Source organism: Dermacentor andersoni, chromosome 1 (assembly GCF_023375885.2).
Source record: "Dermacentor andersoni chromosome 1, qqDerAnde1_hic_scaffold, whole genome shotgun sequence".
In the NCBI taxonomy this organism is placed as follows: Eukaryota; Metazoa; Arthropoda; class Arachnida; order Ixodida; family Ixodidae; genus Dermacentor; species Dermacentor andersoni.
Genome location: NC_092814.1, coordinates 198,938,056 through 198,959,668, shown reverse-complemented (window position 1 = coordinate 198,959,668; position 21,613 = coordinate 198,938,056). Strand labels below are relative to the sequence as shown.

Genomic DNA, 21,613 nt, shown 5'->3' with positions numbered 1-21,613 from the left:
ATGGATTAGTTGGGAGCGACGGTATCTTGGAGGTCAAGTATCCATTTACAGTGAAAGAAAAGGAACCATGTGAGGCTGCTAAGAAATTCAACCAGAGGAACCCAATCCTCGAACCACCCGCACTAAGCAATTCTCATAGGTACTACTATCAGGTGCAAGGTCAGCTAAATATCACCAAAAGAAGTTTGTCATTTTGTTGTCTGCACATCAAAAGGAATTCATGTACAGTGGGTTGAAAGGGAAGAAAGCTTTTGGAAATTGAAAACGCTTCCTTTCCTCATCAGATTTTACAGAGACTGCCTGTTTCACGAAATTGCAGATCCCCACATTATGCGCAGCATGCCCATCCGCAGGCCACAGTGGAATGAGCGAGAGATTGAAGCACAGCGAAAAATCAAAGAAGCTGCAATGAAGAGCAAGGTGACAAAGCACAGTGGCCTCTCTGACACTCGCCGCGACCTCGACTCGTAGGCTTGCCGGTGCATCAGCTCTGTGTTGAGGAGCTATCCCTAGCATAGCGCGCACTTTTATCAGTGTTTGTGAACAGACGACTTGTAATGCTCTCTGTGGTGACTAGTCTTTTGAAGAATAGAAAATAAACCAAGGCCGGTATTTTGTAGCAATGCCTTTCCTATGCTAATGCCTTTTCGCACTTTTTGCGCTAGGTCAGTAGTCAGAGCGATGGTCCGCTCACATTATCAACAGGATCAGCTGGCCGTGAGCGGTGAATGATAAGACTAGTATAGAATAAAGCATAACGCATCGCTACAAAATACCGGCCCAAGGCACCACCGCGCGAGCTGTCTGTAGTAACAGCTTATGTGATTGAAAAGCTATTTAGTTAAAGTTTCTTTAAAGATGCCTCACGGGAAATGAGCTCGGGGTTATTCCTTCACAGGGTGTACAGTTGTTTACACGTGGTCATGGCCCTTGCAATGTTGATTAGTAGATGTGACTGCATTGGCCTTTGCCCTGCGAAATGTTGTCACGCTTACTTTAGCTTTTTTGTCGGTGACCATTTTTCATGAGATTGTCACTGTTATTCAGGGACAATTTAGTGAAGTTCGTAGGGAGACGTGCCTACCGTGTTTAAAAGTTTTGAATGTTGTCACCTATTTTGATAGCAAAAGTCTTGTCAAATCAGATTACGTGCGCGATGACAATGTTATTGCACATTCTTCTATGCAAGCGAGCTCAATCGATTACTCGAATGTACCGGTCCCGATACGTGTATAAATAACGCGCAACCTGACCCGTTATTTCAGATTCAATGGATGGAAACAACTTTATTTTGAATCCGGCAAATTTGACGACCCGGGCTCAGGTCTCCCATGAGGGGACTTCGAGGCCTTGCCTCGTCGCCGCCTCTCGGGCTTGCTGGACAGCCCACTCTTGTGTCTTGAGGTTGGAGCTGCGCAGAGCGCCGGCCCACTTCGACGCAAGAGCCTCCGGAGCTACTGCCATTGTAGCTGATGTAACCCGACACTCCCACAACATGTGTGACAGCGTCACTCTATTTTCCTGACATAATTTGCAAAGAGCAGTCGGGTATTGCGCGGGGAAAATGTGCTGCAATCGCACCGGACTGGGGAATGTTTGTGTTTGCAATTGTCGCCAGATGACTGCCTGGTGACGTTTCAGCATAGGGTGAGGTGGGGGCAGCAACCGCTTGCCTAGCTGGTAGTGCTTGGTGATGTCATTGTACCTGACCACGCATTCTCGCGGGTTTTGAACCAGGAGTTCCGAACTCGAAGAGGTGGTCTCCGATTCTGCGCGGCAGGTCAGTTCTCGCGCAGAGCGGTGTGCTACCTAGTTCCAAGTTAATGAGGCCTTCATCGGTGGGGGTGGCGACGTGCGCTGGAAACCATATGATCGCGGTGTTATCGAAGTGCTGTCGACCAGCTTTCCTTAGAATCTGGAGAGCTTCGGAGGAAATGCGTTCCCGCGCATAGTTGCGAACTGCGGATTGTGAGTAGCTAAAAACTACCTCGCAGAGAGGGTCGGTAAGCGCAAGCGCAATCACTACCTCTTCCGCTGTTTCGGGGTATTCCGTTGCGACACTACACGCGTGCGTAAGCCGGGAGCTAACGTCTACGACTACCGCCGTGAACCGGTGTTCTCGTGTGTATTCTGCAGCGTCTACAAAGCGCGTAGTCCTCTTTGCACCCAAGGAGCGCAGCAGTGTCTTGGCACGGGCCTGGCGTCGGCCCCGATTAAATTCGGGGTGCATGTTTCGAGGTATAGGGGCGACAATCAGCGTGTCGCTGAGGTCGGGTGGAATGACCTGTTTCTGACCGTGTTGGACGTGGTAGTTGAAGCCGAGTTTCTGCAGGATGTACCGGCCCGTGGCTGTCAGAGACATGCATTCGAGTTGAGAGGTTCTTTGCGCATCCACGATTTCCTCAAGCGTGTTGTATACCCCCAGCTGTAGCAGACGAGCAGTGCTTGTGGACTCTGGTAGGCCAAGGGCAATCTTGTAAGTCTTGCGTATAAGGGTGTTGATTTTCTCCCTTTCAGTGACATTCCAGTTGTGGAAGGCAGCCACATAAGTGATGTGACTGATTGCGAAAGAGTGTATGAGGCGCATGACACTGTCCTCCTTCATGCCCGTGTGCTTGTTTGTAATGCGTCTGATCAGGCGGGTAGCCGCTGTAACCTTGCCTTCAGATTCAACAACTGTGCTCATGCAGTTATCCGCTAATCTTCTTCAACAGAAGGCCTGATTGGTGATAGAAAAAGCGTGAACGTTGACCTGCACAGGCAGTGTTCTCTCTCTATTTTTTTTTTCCCCTTTGCAGCTTTGTGCGCCGAGTGCAAACGTATTCATTCTCATAGCATAGTAGAAAATGGGTTTTTCCTCCGAATAGAGAGGAAAAGGCACCATGCATGTAGCTTAGATGTGTTTGATATTTGAACATTTTCCCAACATAATTTCTTCACCATATTTTTTTAGAAAAATATTATCGACTCATGTGGCGCTTTTCATCTGAAAACATGGAAAATAAATGACAGTACTCATACGGGGAAAAATTCCGCTCCTGAAATCAAGGTCACGGGTTCGACACCAGGCCATACTGGCCACATTTTCTGCAATCTGCAAAATTACCCTTGTTTGAAGCATTGTGAACCCTGGGTGACATGACAAAGGAAGCACACATTGTGAAATATGCGCAAATCATATCATATCATATTCGCGTCGCTCATACAATCAGATTTCATAAGAGTCGGTGACAACAGACAACAGATAGAAGCATCGATAACGTTCGAGAAACTTCCGATACATGCAGGCGTGTCCTGCGCCGAGCGATAACGCTGTGCTGCATCGACAAAGAGCATTCCTTCAGTCATGACTGAGTGGCGTTGCCTGGTGGGGGAATATGAACTACTCGCAAGATGGCTGCCGTAGTACAACCACCTTAATGGAAAATTCCAATGGCCAGTTCAAAGCACCTCCAAATCATTACCAGTTCTTTCGGAGCAAGAGTGTTTCAGTGGCAGATCAGGCACGCTAACAGTGTGCTCCAATCAGAGATTGGTAGATTAGTAGCGTTAATATCACTCAGCAGATCAGCCGAACATCTGTAGAAAAGTTGCCACAGGGGACGGTAATTCAAGGATGCTGGATAACACTTTAAAACCAGTTTCCAAATGAGCTAGTGTCCCTATGCAACAATTGTAGCAAGCCAGAGCTCCTCAAATAATATTGGAGGATGCAAATGAATCATTCAGCACATTTGTGTGGCATAGTCATAGCTCGCATCCCTAACAGTAGTGACTGCAGCAGCCTTGGCTGTACTAGAGTTCAATGCGAGTGCATGTGGCATATCAAGAGATTACTCGAAAAGCTGGAGCTGGGTTAAGGAGTCCAGACAAGGAAGCATGTCCACCAAGTAACTGGAACACACATTTCACGAGCACAGACAAGGGCACTCGACAGATCTGAAGATCAAAAAAAGAAAGAAAGAGAAGACTTCAACCGATCGCCATCGTGCAGTGTCGCATTGAAGAAGGCACAACCTAGGAAGCAGAGGGTTTCTGACAAATCACTATTCAGCATAAATTAAAGAAGCATGTCCTGCAATCTTTGATTTTTCTCAGTTTGCACTTTTTGACCAAACACCACCTTTAGGAAAACTATCACTTCCAAACTGCTTTGCCATAACCTGCTTTCAAGGTGTTTTGTAGTGAAATTTTGTCAGAAACAAGATAAGGCACTTTTCAAGTTTCTAAATATTTTTATAAAACAATATAAATCGAATATCTGGTGATAACATCAAACCAACATACAAAATTTTATGCAAATAGCATAAAAAACACAAGTGGCTGCCCTTATCCTGCACTATAGACTACCTAGAAGATACCTATTCATGAACAATTAATGTATCCTCCATATTATTTAAAATCATAGTTTTCCCAATAACATACTCAATGGCTCAATATGATGGCCATAATATTTTTTTGATGTTTGAGTCAGGGTAATGGAAGTTAAACAATATTTTAATATTGAGAACGGGAATCATCCCACAATAGTTCCATAAAATCAGTTAAATGGTTCAAAAGTTCACCCTTTAGCCCTGCAAACTGCCCTGAGAACCATGGATCTATGAACAGTATGATGTTAAGGTTAAGTAATAAGTATTATGTGCAACATACAAGTGTTGGCTGTCCTGACAAGTTGCTGCAAGGGCTTCAGGACTCTCTGGCCAGGGAATTGAAATGGCAGAGGTTGCTTGCCAGCTGAATGGTGCACTGTGAAAGTTGGTAATGGCTTCCCTGAAGGCAGAAGTGGCACACCAACTGCAGAAAGCAAGCAAAAGCACTCATTCATTGATTGCATACATAGCCAAAGAGAAAGCAAACCACCTACTGCATGTCTTTCATACTCTCAAACTTAGCATGCATGCTAGCTTATCAACTGTGGGACCCTGAAACAATCTTGATGGTGAGCAGTTGTCTGCTCAATGCATTTTATTAGAAAAAGGTGCTCTGTTAAACAATTCTATAGCACATGTGAGGCAGAATAATTCAAAATGCCTTGAAGACATGCAAGTCAGCAGCAGATATGCATGTCAGTGCCTCACATCTACACTGCCACCAGGAGATGTTGTGCTGCAAAGACCAAATACCATGCCCTAATCAAACTCAATCCCTACCATTTAAAGGTGTTCTCCAATTAGTTAAGAAAGGTCGCCAAGATAGAGTCAATTGAGTTCACTCAGCAGGATTAAGCAGCACGATCGTAGTTGAATGGATGGTGATCCAAACTGCCGTGAGGCACGCTCATCCACGACGACTTATTGTGACCAACGTGTAAGCAAACCATTAGTGTTTGTTTCGAGTGGTGTCTTTCATTGAATGTCTTTCGTTGGATGCTCCAAATTCAATCTCATGTAACGATAGACAACATAATGAAAATCAGGCGGCTAGCCCAGTTGCAGTAGGTGTGCAAAATTTTGTTGGCCTAACTGCACTATTGGGTTCAGGATTTTTTTTTTGGATAGGGCTTTGCCAGTAAGTTTGTCTCCCGCCAATAAAGCTTTTACTCAAAGGGCTGTCAAGACAAGGAGAAGGATAGGTTTCGTGGCAAAAAGCGCAGTGTACCTGTAGCGCCTGTGGTAAAGATGGCAATCAATAAGGGCATGTATGCTAGGCCGGTATAACGCAAATTATTCCAATCTGCTTTTATATCAAATCGGCCATTAGCCCTCCCGTGATAGGTCAGAATGGCACAGGCTCTGCCCATATGGGTGTGGCACCCACCCATATGGGTTGCACCCGAACCATTTTGACCCACCAGGCAGGGGTAATGGCCGATTTGGAATACAAACAGATTGGAATAGTTTTACGTTATAGGGCCCCTGGATCAGTGTTCATGAATCTAACTATAGACTTTCAAAAAATTAACCACCGCATCTTTTAAACTTGAATCAATCGAAATAACATGTCCTGCTTTAATACAAAATTGCTTAAAAGTTAGAACACAAACAGTAAGAATTAACAGTGTTCTTTCTAAATCAATGATAAAAAACATAAGCCTACCACAGGGATCCATACTTGGCCCACTCTTGTTTTTAATATATGTTAATGACCTACCTAATTGCCTGCTTTCTTCTAACTACATTCTTTGTGCAGACACAACTATCTTTAACTCTGACAACTGTGCAAGAAACCTAGTTTCAAAACTTAACACTGACTTAAACAACGAGTTAAAGTGGTGCAATATTAACCAGCTCGATATAAGCTCATCTAAAACTAAATTTGTTTTATTCACGTCCCACCAACGCTCACTGGCATTCATTCCTCCGCTCTACCCTGGTAATAATCTTATTGCCCACAGTGCTTCCTGTAACTATTTGGGTGTAGAACTTTTTTTTTTATCATTTATTTACCCTAAAGGCCCAGCTTGGGCATTACAGGGGGGGGGGGGGGGAATAACAATTGATATACAAACGTATAAGGCAATGTGCATGTAAGTCAAATATCCTTATATGAAGTCGTACATGCTCTGCAACCTTTACATCTCTTCTCATTCGACATCAGACGTCAATAATTCTTGTATACATTATACAAACTGATTATAACCTTAAATTTTAACACAACCAGCATTAGGCAGAAGGCAACCTACGGAATAAGGATAGTTCTAAAAGCTCGGTATGTATTTAACCATAAAACGCTACTTTCTTTATACTACTCATTTATCCATTCGCATATAAACCATTGCATTGCATGCGGGGCAATATGTACACTACCCATTTGCAATCATTACAAGTATTACAAAACCAGGCTGTTAAAGCAAGTACTTTTAGTACTAACCATTTCAATGCCAAACAGTTATTACGTAACTATAGCATTCTTACTGTAGACAAACTTATAATTAACTTTAATCTTTGTACGTATATATACCGACAACTAGATAACGCTCACTACAAAAATCTGATATGTACCTCTATCTTGTCTAACGAAGACTAATCTTACGCGATTCTCATTAAAACAATAATTTTATTCTTCCCAAGCTGCAGGTGGCTAATATACCCAAGAACATGAGCCCCGAATTCAATCAGGGTCAAAGAGAGAGTAGAGCCAAGGCTTTACTCAAAGCCTTCGGTAGGGACAAGGAAGCGCTGTACGTAGACGCGGCAGAATACGAGGATCGACGTGCTTTTGCAGTGGCCGTCCTCAATACCGAAAAACAATTGGTCAGTTCTTGTAGCATACGTGTAAAAAACCCCGAGGTAGCGGAAGAGGTGGCGATAGCCCTAGCCATCGTTAACCCCAGTTGTAGATACGTACTCAGTGACTCGCAGACGGCGGTCAGAAACTGCACAAGGCAGAATTTCGCCGAAGGCTGAGGCTATACTCAAAGCCAACGCGAACTATGTCACCTCCGAGGAGACGGAGGAACGACACATTATATGGTTCCCGGCTCAGACGTCCCCCGACACCCCCGTACCCAACCTCAACGAGGAGGTCTACCGCGTAGCGCGAGGTCTCACGTTCCGCGCCCGCGAAGAAGGATCCTCTCTTGGGGTTGGAAATCCAACGGAGGCATGGACAGAGAGGGACAGAATGACCAGATACTGCGACATTACAAAATTTTATCGAAACTCAAGGCGGGTTTATCCGCCCCATAACCCCAAACTCGACAGGGCCCAAGCGGTAGACTGGAGGCAGCTACAAACAAAGACCTTCCCCAACCCCGTCCATCTCAGAAGGATATATCCGGACATCTACTCAGATGATAACTGCAAATTATGCAGCAGGGCTCACGCATTTCTTAGACACATTCTCTGGGAATGTGAAATTATAAGCAAAGAAAATGCAGTTTCCCCAGATAAAGCTGCGGCGCGATGGACGGCCGCGTTGCGCAGCTCAAACCTCGAAAAACAACTATGGGCCATCCAGCAAGCCCGTGAGGTGGCGAGGAGACAGGATATCCGGACCTCCTCGGGGGCGGCCTAGGCCCAGGCCACGAATTTGCCGGATTGTTAATAAAGTTGTTACCACCACCACCACCAAGGTACGCACCAATTATGGTAAGCAGAGTATACATTTTTCGTACGTTTCCTTCTGGAACAGACTACCTCCTACTATAAAGTCATGTATATCATTTAAATTTAAAAGAGAACTAAAAGACCATATTTTATCAACTAGAACCACTTATGTCTTTTTTTTCCTTTTCTCCCTTCCACATGTACACTTTGTTAATACGCTACAGAAATAAAAGTTACCCGCCGTGGTTGCTCAGTGGCTATGATGTTGGGCCGCTGAGCACGAGGTTGCGGGATCGAATCCCGGCCACGGAGGCCACATTTCGATGGAGGCGAAATGCAAAAACACCCGTGTAGTTAGATTTAGGTGCACGTTAAAGAAGCCCAGGTGGTCGACATTTCCGGAGTCCTCCACTATGGCATGCCTCATAATCAGAAAGTGGTTTTGACATGTAAACACCCCCCCCCTTTTTTTTTTTTAAGAAGTAAGAGTTCAGTTGCTTATGTCTCATTATCCATTTACTTTCTAATGGCGTTTCTGCTTCTGTGATTAGTCAAATGTAATAATAATTGTACTTTTTTACTAGCATGTCTGTAGCTGATTTGTATTAGTACTGCTAAACCTAAACCAATACTATGTTTGCTATTTCTTTATTTTTACATTATTTGTTGCAACTGTTGTTTATACTTTTACTTGTATGCTGTACAGGAGGTCCAATTACAGTCTCTGACCTCGGGACCTCCTCCTGTATAACATTTCCTTGCAATGTATCTTGTCTATTAATAATAAAAACCTCATTCATTCAGTACCAACACATGTCTATGCCACGAGTGCATGCAGTTGCATGACAATGATTTATTGGCCTCCGCTTTGAAACGGGGCGGGGTCAAATCCGTCACCTAGCCTGCTTGAGTTACTCGAGTACGTTATCAATACTTTTCCTGCTAGCATTCTTGTATAAATCTATTTAATCTTCTCTATCAACCTTGTACCCCTGTCTATGTCCAATGGATCCGGTCGTGTAAATCTCTTCCCTGCCTTTTTTTTTTTTCCACCAATACTCTAAATGTCTCTTGCTTATCTCAACTGCTAACCCATTGATACTTCCATCTACTTTAAATCCAAGCACTTCTGGAAATTGTATGTTACTGGTCTAGCTGGGTGCTCCTCACATTCCATTAGGATGTGCTGAGTGGTCTCCGGATTTTTGCTGCAGAATACACATGCCTTACCTAATTGAGTATTTTGACCGGTATGTTTTTGTCCTTAGGCAACCAGCTCGAGCCTCAAGTAGCAAGGCACATCCCTTTGTGTTATCGTACAGATTTTCTCTTTTAATTTCTTTTTTCTCATTCATGTAAATCTCCATGGCATTTTTCGTTTCCATTCTTTGCATCCGATTCACTGCCTCTGTTTCTCTCACTTTTTTTTCTGATTACTCCTGGTTGTCTATCTACACTTTCAATTACCCTGTACTCCTCTTCCAACTTTCTTGACCTCTTCCTCCATTCTGTGTCCACGATTTTTAGGTACAGACACTTGTGCACTTTAGTCGCCCACTTATTTTGATCCATGTTCCTGAGTCTTTCTTCAAAACTAATTTTGCTCTTCACTTCTCAGACTTCAAATGAGGCCCAACCTATGTCCCTTTGCACTACTTCATTTGTGGTTGTGCCGTGGGCTCTCACACACTTAAATTTTTCACCCTTTGGGGGTTATCTTGTCCCACAACAATAATCGTCCTCTGCCTTGATTGCATTTCTTTTCTTAAGAGCTCAGCGCCGCTACTTTCCTGTCAAGAATGCTGTGTCACGCTGATAATGCACAAGCCATTCGCGACTTGGAAGTACCGGGCTAACAGCGTTAAAGGGACTGACAACTGGCCAGAATGTGTTGCGAGACGTTGATGGAAAATAAATGACCATGATTTACAGCGATATATTTCAGCACATTGATCGTGGTTTAGGTAGGAATTATAATTTTAAACTGGCAAAGAAAGTCTCAAAAACCAGTAAGTGGTGAGACCTGGCAGTGGAATCTTGGTTCTTTGGATGTATTCTATGAGATTACTGTACATAAGTAGTCTGTTATTAAATACAGCATAGCTATTGCTTAAAATTGTAGTTGGTATATTATTAGACACTCACACATTATTTTATGCTTTGGAAATCAAAAACGCACGTGTGGCTATAGCAACACACTGAACTCTACATCACGTGTAAAGGCATAGTTTCGTTTTCGATCCGATTGGTTTCATTTTGCCTGGTTAAATACCAAAGCAGTTGGACAGGAAATCACGAAAACACGTAGCTATTATCGCAGAAATAAATTCAACAATTCGGAAAACATGAATCACAGGAACATCGACTTGACAAGCAAATTTACACTTTGTTACAGCTCGTCCACACTTATCTGCCTCCCAGCCACAGCAACCCCATTTCAATAGGGGCGAAATGCAAAGAGTGTTCATGTACTGAGATTCAGGTCTCCCACTAATGCCGACGTATAATCGCTATCATGCTCACATATCACCGTTTTCAGTATGTTTCCAGTGAACGACTATATCCTCACTGCAGATAGAAAATTCCGATAAAAAATGTTCCACAGTGTTTTCCACGTTGGCACTTCAAGATTAGACACTGTGGCCGGTAAGCTTTCCAGTGCATTAAAAAAAAAAAAAATGGGTACCTTGAAGGTTGGTTGTCGGTCCCTTAAAACAAAGAAAATGCGGGCAAGACAGATGACGATTATTGTTGTGGGACAAGGTAAGCCCCATCGGGTGTAAATTTTTTTTAAGACTGCAGAGCCAACTGGCCCACCGATCAATGCCTAACATATCATATACACTACACCAAGTCAGATGCCTCAAACTCAACATGCCGATTTGAGTAAGGGAAATTTAATGCAAAGCCCATAGTTGCATCTTCGATTTACTTGAGTGAATTTCGGCTGTGGTTAGTTAAAAAAAAGGAATTACTAATTAACCTAATTATGGGGTTTAACATGCCAAAACCACTTTCTGATTGGTTGTGGGGCATGCCATTGTGGGGGACTCCAGAAATTTGGATCACCTGGGGTTCCTTAACATGCACCTAAATCTAAATACACGAGTGTTTTCGCATTTCGCCCCCATAAAATAATGAATTAAACAATTTCTTCAAATTTTCTTTGCTAATTACAGGGTTAACTTTCAATCCCGACAATATATCCGATTTTATGCACCTTAGGGATTGGCAGCGCCGCCGCGTAGCGGCTGGGATAAGGCATCACCGCGGCGACCACGCGAGCGTGCGCCTTCGGTACATTAGCCAGCATATTCTACGCACTTTAGCCAGAATAAAACTATTCCAATCTGTTTTTATTCCAAACCAGCTCTCCGTGATGGGTCAAACCCAAACCATTTTGGCCTATCACGGAGGTCTAATGGCCGATCTGTATAGAAGACTATTTCAAGTCCGCCATTAGCCCTCTGTGATAGGTCAAAATGGCTTGGGTTTACGTTATCCTGGTAGGTGACGCAGCGCTCGGCCGGAAATGTTTGTTTTTAGATTGTTTTCTTTGGCTGGGACACTAATACCAGTTACAAGTTTCACTGGCCAGAAACTATTATTATCATCATCATTAATGTGTCCTTGTGGGACGCTCTGCCTCATTCTCGTGCAAAGCGCCCAGCTCGGCGGCACGCGCCTGCTGCCGTTTGCCGCTTACATGTGCCCTCCTGGAACAGTACGTACCTGTAAAAAATCCGATCTATCGTCGCAACGAAAAAATCGGCCCGCGACTTATACACCACCATTCAGAACCTTGCCTTTCCATCCTAGCGCTGCTCTCGACGGCAGCTAATGCCCCGCAAATGTTAGCAGTTCTGCACGCGCTCACGTGGTCCGAAAGCTTCTGCTGCCTAGGTAACTATAGAACGCAAGGCAACGCGGTACCGCGAGCCTGAGCTTGCCCAAAGGACACCAACGAGGAGCTCCACTATGACTATCACGGAAACAAAATATTATGAACACTTACTGCTTCTCTTGCTGAGAAACACCTTCATAGCTCCGGTCGAGTTGCGTATGGCACACATAACGTCAGACATGCTGATGAGGAAGTCTTCGAACGTGCTGTAGCCGAAGGATGCATAGTTGATGTGGCTGCCAAATCTCTTGGCGTAGCAATCCTGAAGCTGGCGCACGTTGATTCCATTCGTCATGTGGTCGGCCAGGAGCAAGCGCAAGTTGTTTTTCACCTGATCCAGCGTGTCATAGTATCTGGGGCTCGGCGGGAGACGCCGCGGTGGTGAAGTGAACAGCGTAGTTTGGGCAGGTTGAAAGAGACTCGGCCTTTTGTACGCCGGCGGTGAGCGTGAAGACCTGTAATGCGAATCCCTTTGACCTTTGACCAGCCTCTGGACATGCTCGACCTCTTCCGTCACCGTCGCTTTTACGTAGAAGTCACTGCCCACTTGTGACAACTGTACAGTGTCCGGGATGCTACGGAGAAAGCTTAAGGGGTCTTTAAAGCCAAACTTTGCGTATGGCAGTTCTTGGCCCTCGCTATCCTTAAATGCAAACAGGAAGCTTCTCACCGTCACCGGTCGCTTATCTGCAATAAGCAGAGCGCGGATGATGGCCTTTGTTGTGTCCAGTTCATCTCCTCGTTCAGACATGCTGGCCGTACTACAGGGCGCCAAGACCGCGCATCTAACGTCCAGATCAGTGGTGCCTGACTATAAAAAACACTACTAGCCAGAAAATGAAGTCCAGAAGGAACAGGCAAAATAACGTCCTTGCTCCCACACGTCCCACTTTCGAATGTCACTGAATGGTCCGTGCCGCACGTGCCAACACGGTGGCACCACCTGGACCATCATCGACGATGACGTTCCATTATTGCCGATTTTCTTCTTCTTTTATCCAAGCGCTGCGCTTGGAATGGCTGTGTTTTGGGGAAGTGGTCAGCGCGAACTATTTTATGGGAACAATAAATAAAACAGTGCTACAAAAAAACTGAAAAATTAGAAGATGTCAGTAGAAAAACGCGCGAGCACTTCGCGCTTTGAAAACCCGTGACAGCTTGACAGCGACACAGCAACTTACGGGGCACTGTTTCGATTTCAAACGCAATTGACAGAGGCGCCGAATGCGGACATGTGCTTCGCAGACAGTTTTAGCCGTAGCTACCGTAGCGTGACTGGTAGTAGTGTCGCATAAAACTACACTCTAATAAAGGCCTTAATCACTCCGTCGACTGGGTCGCGGCATCGGCGAGCAATATGCAAAAGTAATTACAATCAATCATTTTAATTTACCGAATATCTACAAATTAGTTATTACTGTAGTTGTATGGCGGCAGTGTATACCATGTAACGATGACCTGTCTTCTTGTATTAAATCTCTAAAAAAAAGAAATATTTTGCGCTTACCGCTGCTCTGTTCTTACTCTAATTTTGCAGCAAGATCGCATTGCATCGTCTAAATTGCCTAATATAACATTTGGCACAAGCAAGCTATGCCGAAATGAATTATGCACATTGAGATGTCGACACAGCGATGACACGGGATGGACGTCAGACTTTGCAAGACGCGTAGCGCCACCTGCCGTTGCGAAGAGGCAGTAATTGAGTAGTGCCACGGCCGCCTCGATCACGCGCGCACGGCGGGGCTTGCTCCGGCCGTTCCATTCGGACGGAGAGGGCGTAATTGCGGAGAGTGGCGTGCCCGCTCCTTTCGCCGCACCGCGGCGCGCGTGCCCGACCCCTCGCCTCCCCTGCTATGGCTTCGCACGAGGCGATTTGCGGCGCCTTGGACGTATTGCGTGATGAAGAGTGGCAGAAAACCGCGTTGAATACAAAGTCACACAAGAACACCAATGCCTCCTGCGATTTATTTGCTCCAGACGCTGCGGCCGCATGTTGCCCGAAGCGGGCAGTCATGATGCCATGCGAAACGAGTGCTCCCCGGAAAACAATTATATCTGCGGGTTTGGGCGCAGCAGGCCAATGAAAGCATGGAAGTATGGAAAGGCGTATACTTCTTTATAAAAGAAGTGCCACGTCTCACGAGGCAACGCAGTAGTAATTTTTTTCCCCTGTAAATTCATGAACGTTTGTGCATGACGTACTAGCTCGGTAAGAATGTCTTTACCGGTCCAAAAAACAGCCTGGAAGGAAAATGGCAATTGTACTGTGAAGAAAATGGGCAGGCGATGTTGCACGCTGAGCTGTCAATTTTATATTCCTTAGGCGAGCTCATCACTGTTCCTCCTGTACGAGAGAATCTGCTCACCAGAGTCGACAGCCGCGGAGAGAAACGTCCTGTGGCTCTGATTAGTCTGTATACTTGAATATCATGGCTATATTCGTGGTAAAAATTACCAGCATAACAAAGTCATTGTATGCAGGAATTTATTTACAATAAAAAGTTGTCAGCTCGCGCGCGCTCGAGCTGTTTAAACGCGCAAGACCTTTCGACTGAGCGGCTTATATAGTGATTAATCTTTTGCGATAGGCCACTCTGTCCGTAACAAGAGCAGCAATGTTTGACAGGAGGGGCTTTATTAATTTCTTTACCACTATTGAGGATGTGACCGAGGCATGGTCCTCTCTTGCCTCGCATATAAATAGAGGGCAGCTCTCGATCCAGATGCAGCAAAATCATTGCCGTGATCTTCTTGCACACATCGTCTGTGCCAATACGTGGCACTGCCATGTCGATGGCCTTCTTTACTTTTACAAGAAAAGCTACAAACTCGGGCTTTGGGAACACCAAACCCCCTCTAGTTCGGTGGTTAATAAGTCCCATCACTGGTGATATTGATGGTCCCGAATCATTCAGTCTTGGGCAGGCGCTGCACATCCTTTGTTCTTCTATCGTTTTCACGACAAAACCGGCGACGTATGCTACTGCAGCGGTTTCCACTGTTGAAGGTGGCCGCTGCACTGAAAAAGAAAAGGTAAGAACAAAGTGCTCATATCAGGACTAATTAAGGAATATGGAGCTCCAATCCCGGCTTGAAAAAGTAATAAGCGCGAAAGGCTATTATAACTGCATGCACAATACATTAAGTCTGCCTACTTACAGGGCATCACTTTCAAGGGCGCCAGCATACTGTTGACATCATCCACAAAACTCGGTGGTTCACAAATGCTAGAAAACAAAACGGTCATGCATCAACGCAGCCTTAGCTGCGTCTCGATCGTATTATGCTACAAGAAACAACGTGCACTGTGCAAACCTGATTTGAGGATATACAGAGACGTACCTTGATTTCCTTGCGGTTTCCCCTGGAGAGCGAAGCTGACGCCAGGCTGTACACGTGCACTCTCCGATGTATTCGCTTCTCCAAGCATGTGCCATGCCGCCGCGCCGTCGGCAGGGGTGGGAGAACAGCGCCGCTCCGTGGCGCGAGAGGAAACTTCTCCAATTACACCTCTCCAATGGGGTGCGCGCTGAATGGGACGGCCGGAGCAAGCCCCGCCGTGCGCGCGTGATCGAGGCGGCCGTGGTAGTGCGAAGCCCGACTCCCTTGCTAAGTTGCCTATGCAGCTAGCGACTGCGAAACAACGATTTAACTAGATTTTGGTCCATATTGCGAGTGTTTTGCGCATTTAACACCCAAACAGACAGCTATGAATTTCTACGCTAGTCGGACGCGCCGCTGAACTGCCATAAGGCGCTTGTTGGCTCACTCTTCAGACTGATGGCGGAAACGAAGGCAACCGCGATAGCTCCGCGCGCTACGAAGAAAGGCCGCAATATACGTTACTGTTGTGTTGTAAATTGCCATGAACGTGAAGGACAGAATAACAACGTTCAGTTTTACCGATTTCTATCGCGATCGTATTAAGGGGAATGGCGAGAGCGCTGGATACGGGCCGTTCAACCTGTTGGGTAATCGGATTACTTGCATTCCCCACAACACAGCGGCTCGCATGAGAAAGTGCGACAATTTTTTTCTTCTGTAATTGTGTTGCGTAGCCCTGACGGAGGACAATGGTAGCCAAGCGAAAACTCAAGAATCTGCAGCCGCCACTTCGTTAGTAACAGAAACAACAACGTTGTGAACCATCCTGCTTATGTGCCATCGATATCTCCACCTTTTAACAGACGTCCGCCTCCGCTTGACTCAACAAGTGCAACGGAGAGAATTGGCAGGTCAGCTTAACCAAGCATTTTGGTTCGTTTATGAATTCAAAATCCTGTTCTAGAGCATCGTTGTATCGCGAGCTCATTTCCACTTTCGGTATTTTGTAAGTCCTGCGCCGATACAGCAAGCACGCTTCGCAATGTGCTGAGCCTGCTCGACTGTGTTTTTCAAATATTCAATGTGAACCAATTTGAAATGCTTAGATTTTTATGCTGATATACAGACAAACCTGATGCTCTCTGTATTTGCGAGTTGCAGCACGCCGAAATAACACTTGAGACTTTATTTTATATTGTACACGCACTTCGCCCTGCTGAGCTTCCTTTCCGAAGCGTGGATGGGCAGAAGAAGCTTTCCAGGTCCTTGATTTTTAGGAAACCGGGCCTCAACACAAACGAAAGAGAAGGGTCCATTGTGGCCTATGCACCTTCGCTTGCGGACAGCTCACCATAAGAGCTCTCCTTGCACTACTCAGTTAGCGCCAAGGCTGCGATGGGGGCGCTGGTGGCGGGTTTTTCCGCAGCGCCGCCTGGGCAGAGTCTGAGGTCTATGTCTGATGTTTGTCGAGGGAAGACTGCATGGAAGACTGAAAGAATGGTGATGAATGGTGTATGTAAAGAGAAGTTACATGTAAATACTTTTAAGGATTCTGTACTCGTTGTGCCATGCCCATTATGAAGAATTGGCCAAGAAACTCAGTACTAGTGTAGCACGCCCACTTGTGGTCGAGGCCAATTCGTATCAAATTTATCCAACGCGTTTGCTGCCTTCTGCAGCTTGCGCGAAGGCGCCAATCGTGACCGAGAAATTCGATCGCAAGCGAACGCGCGCCGTGCGACAGCCACATAAGAGAAACAAGGCGCTAGGTCTGTGTGCATATACCCACGAGAAATGTGATCTATTCACTGATCTATTGCCTTTATGGCAGTCATGGCAGTAGTTGTATTGGCTATATTGTCGGAAGAGTAGGCCGGGCGAAAAGCTGCCGACTTTTCCTTCCCATTGGCTGCCCGCGATAACGTGACTTGTCTACAAGCAGAATTTTTGGAGGCAACTGCTGGCATGATCTTTTTGCTGCGCTTCACCGCCAGGCCTCACGGAGGGTTCACACGGTGAGTGTGCCCGGGAAATGGTTTCGCAGTGCGTGAACCGATATGGAAAATAATGTTGATGCAGTGTTTCGTCTGTTTGGTGATGTTAGATACGCTGGCATCTTTAGACGCTCATAGCTCGTGGGGGGGTATTTTTTAAGTGTCCACTAGTGGGCATGTCCACTAGGTGGACACTTCAAGAATACCCCCCCCCCCCCCCTCCTTCCCACCCAAGCCATCAGTGTCTAAAGATGCACACGTATCTGACGTCACTAAACAGATAAAACACGGTATCAATATTATTCACCAGATCAATTAACGCACTGTGTAACCATTTCCCAGGCACACTCATAATCGACTGGATTCAGGGTCATGGCCCTGCACAATGTCAACATAGTTGTCCATCAGGTGGCTCAGCATGCAGTCCAGTCTAAGTATTTGCAAATCCATGCTTTCCCCATGGTCCCTCTAGCAACACTCCTGGCCGTGATGACTAGGATCCAGGTAAACATGCGAGTCCGGGTTCCCCTTTACTTGTCCCGGTTTCAGGAAGTGCTGCTGCAGCACATTTACCCCTGTATTCAGAAATGCAACTTAAGTCGAAGCCCATGCTTGACTTGATTTAAATGATGCCTGGCATTAACGTGCCCAAAGACGCTCACTGCGTTTCCTTCGGCGCGTTCACAATAGGCATCACTTAGCTCAAGTCAAGCATGGGCTTCGACTTAAGTTGCATTTCTGAATACGGGAGTTAGTGCACTGTCACTTCGGCAGTCCTTGGAACCTGGAGGAGGGAGCACAACCAGATTCCCGAAACATGCCCATATTGCTCAGCCCCAGCGGACCAGGTGGATGTCAGCCTCCCCATCTGGAGCTGTTTGGGAATGCAGGTGGACCCCAAACACTGTCTTTTCCAGGCTCCACACACCAGCTTGGTTGGACGTAGGCACCATGTTTGACGATGCGACCACCTGAGATGTCTGGTATTCCAAAGGTTAGTGACTAGGTGGAAAGCAAAGAATGAGCTAATATTAATCCTACAGATGAATTCTCCAATCCTACAATAAAGCAATAAGAAAAGAATTGCATCTTCAATCAGTTAATCTACAAGTACACACCAGTTTTCAGGGTTTCTTGCTCACAATGTGTCTATCATTGATACCCTAATTCCCCCGTCTGGCATGTTTGTACATACTAATTAGTTCTACTGGTGATGGAATAATTTACTGTTGTATTTCAATAACATTGTTTAAGCATGTGTTGAAAAATTTGTTCCCCTAAAAACAAAAAGAAATGTGTTAAGCTTCCCTCTATTACATGGGAAATTACTTGAAGCATCATATTGCCAGATTACAGTCTAGAATTCGGAAGTCGTAATGTTGACCCACTGAAGAGAGCAAAGTTTAACTTGGTCAAGTAATTTTGTAGAAAAACAACTGCAGTGAAGAACTTCCAGATCACATTAACTTGGTTAAAAGTACTCTTAGAAACATAATCTTGGTTTGAGCTCGCTGGCGTGTCATAATTCAAAGAAATTCATGGTGCAAACTAGACGAGGACAAAGAACACAACGACAGGACTGGCTCCAAACTTGCAACTGAGTTTATCAAGACCATCAAATATTTCATAACTACAGCCAAGCCATGTGATCACAGAAGGGTTATGGCAGACTCATGGCTACACATTGCAAGGAATGCAGATGCTATCCAGAGTTTACTGAAACGAAGTTTATAGGCAGAGCTAGAGATAAAACAGAAAGGGAGGTTATAGAGACTTGTACATCAAACATAGGGTCATCAAGCTAGCTCTATCCCTTCTTGATATGGAACTGCTTTCTCTGGGCAACTCTCTGTGCATGTCGTTTGTTTAAATTAGTGTGCGCAGCCGATCACTGAGCATTCGTTCTTGTACTGGCTATTATGTTGTGGTACATTCACTGTGATCATGTGACTTAGCTGTGGTTATAATAGATTTCACATTCTAAATAAACTCGGTTGCAAGTTCGGCACCCTGAATTTAATTGAATTATGACCCTAAGAAAATTTTGGAGTTCAATTTTTGAATAATCTTATCAGTAACACACTTCTTTTAAACAGAACTAGAACCAGCCACCACAGGTTATTGCTGATGTATTAAACAACTATGTAATTACTCTAGTCACACAAGTCAGTAATTACTGTAGACAATTACAAAATTCCTTCTACCACTGTACACAGTGACTAACTTCTTTCTATTGACGATGTCTTCATGTCTCAAGAAGGTGTCATAAGTCTAGTATCGTACATGATGCCCAATCTAAGTGACCATGAAGTGGTACGGTGTGAAATCAGCATAACCTATGTCAAAGAAAAATTCAACACCGACCGAAAGATGTACAATTATGCTCAAGCCAATGTAACAAGTATAGGTTCAGCGCTAGAAGAATATTTAACACAGTTTAAAATGCTTTCAAAAACTTCCAGTGTGAACGATTTATGGGTATCATTTAAAACAAAAATATTGGAACTAAGGGACCAATACTATGTACCGTCATGGGTTCAGACGGCCCGGCATTCTAGAAGCAAACCCTGCTTCATTGCAACATTACGTTCTCTTGTAAATAAAAGGCAAAGAGTATATGCTAAGTTCAGGAAAAAAGAAACTTCCTTATTGAAAGAAAGACTGCACACTATTGCTAAGGGATTACAAAAGAAAACGATAGACGGAAAGCGGATATTTTTTTAGTCTTTTAACACGCAGTTGCAAATCAACTCGAAGGAATTCTGGAAGTATGTAAAAGATAATGGGAAAGATAGGGTCTCTATTCTACCACTTGAGCTAAATGGTGAAATATTAGAAGATAACCTTAATAAAGCCAATTCCCTTAATAACTTCTTCACCTCAGTTATTTTCTTAAAAGTATCAAATGAGCTACCACTTTAACCTAAATATATAAACATACAAGATATTGAAGACATAGTGATTGATGAAAGTGGTATTAGAGCGCTGCTGGAATGGTTGGAACCCTCCAAAGCAGCCAGCCCAGATGGATTGTCATGCGGCGTACTGAAGTCGTGTACGCAGTTCATTTCTCCATATTTAAGAGTGCTGTATGCGAAATCACTACTCACAGGCTGCCTTCTAAATTAATGAAAATAGGCCTGTCTTATGCCCATTCATAAATCGGGGCCCCGGCAACACTTATGTAATTATAGACCCATATCGCTAACAAGGATATCATATAAAACCCTTGAACACATTTTATACACTAGCATTATGAAGCATATTAACATTATTTCGCTGATTGACCCTAAACATGGTTTTAGGCATGGTGTATCTTGTGTCACGCAATTAACTGAATTTGTTCACGGTGTGTGAGAAGTGCTGGATTGAGAGAATTGTGTAGATTCTGAGTTTATCAACTTCAAAAAAGCCTTTGATGTTGTGGATCATGATTTATTATTTTACGAACTGCATTGTTTTAACATTAATCTGCAAGTAATCACTTGGATAAAGAAGTACCTCACGCTGCAATGGAAATACGTACTGGTGAATGGAGCGACATCAGGTTTTATTTATGTAACCTCCGGCACACCTCAGGAGTCATTACTAGGCCCTTTGTTATTTTTAATCTTTATAAATGATGTGTCTACAAATGTTTTAATCTTTATAAATGATGTGTCTACAAATGTCTACAAATCAGTGAGATTATTCGCTGACGATTGTGTTGTGTACCACAAAATAACCTGTTCAGATGATGCTTAAAAAAGAAAATTATGGGATTTTACATGCCAAAACCACTTTCTCATTATGAGGCACACCGTAGGACTCCGCAAATTTTGACCACCTGAGGTTCTTTAACGCGCACCTAAATATAAGTACACGGGTGTTTTCGCATTTCGCCCCCATCGAAATGCGGCCTCCATGGCCGGGATTCGATCCCGCGACCTCGTGTTCAGCAGGCAAACACCATAACCACTAAGCAACCACAGCAGGTGTTCAGGTGATGCTAAAAATTTGCAAAATGCTTTGCATAGAATATACAGGGTGTTCCAGTTTTTTTTTTTTTCTTTATTGCCGGCTTTGACATACACAAACAATACAGAAAAAGGAAAAAACATGTCAACAAGAATTTTGCTGGCACGACATATCAAAATTTTTTCAATGCTGCAAGTTTATCTAGCATGTCAATCCATGTTGGTTGTTCAGGGAGTGCCCGATGGACATCCCTGAACCGTACTACAGATTCAATGAAGTGATCACGGGTAGGTCGCGAATTGACATCAGCATTGTTGAATTGAGTTCTAGCTTTCTACAAACTGTGGAGGCCCAGGAGCATTATAGCGTCGTACGGAAAAGCCTCCGTTTCTACCGGTAAGAATCTTATTCTATGTGGATCTAACGGTAACTCTTTCTTT

At 44.6% G+C, this 21,613-nt stretch overlaps 1 protein-coding gene and 2 long non-coding RNA genes across 3 annotated transcripts in view; 1 reads left to right on the top strand and 2 right to left on the bottom strand.

The window, feature by feature from the left end:
* LOC126547037 (uncharacterized) overlaps positions 1-13,118 on the bottom strand; it is a 199,023-nt gene extending 185,905 nt beyond the window's left edge. Inside the window, exons 1-2 of the mRNA XM_050194864.3 lie at positions 12,007-13,118; positions 4,654-4,797 (exon numbers count right to left, since the gene is read on the bottom strand). Of these exons, the coding sequence (XP_050050821.2) occupies positions 4,654-4,797; positions 12,007-12,646 (784 nt within the window). The 5' untranslated portion in view covers positions 12,647-13,118. The remainder of the gene's footprint in view (positions 1-4,653; positions 4,798-12,006) is intronic.
* A 1,247-nt stretch (positions 13,119-14,365) lies between these two features.
* LOC140215275 (uncharacterized) lies at positions 14,366-15,367 on the bottom strand. Its single transcript, XR_011892231.1, has 2 exons — positions 15,241-15,367; positions 14,366-15,125 (listed from the first exon to the last, which is right to left on the bottom strand). It is a non-coding gene; the product is annotated as an uncharacterized lncRNA (long non-coding RNA).
* A 73-nt stretch (positions 15,368-15,440) lies between these two features.
* The window catches only part of LOC129380842 (uncharacterized), a 45,741-nt gene continuing 39,568 nt past the window's right edge, over positions 15,441-21,613 (top strand). The window contains exons 1-2 of the long non-coding RNA XR_011895203.1: positions 15,441-16,133; positions 18,134-18,210. This is a non-coding gene — a long non-coding RNA (uncharacterized lncRNA). The remainder of the gene's footprint in view (positions 16,134-18,133; positions 18,211-21,613) is intronic.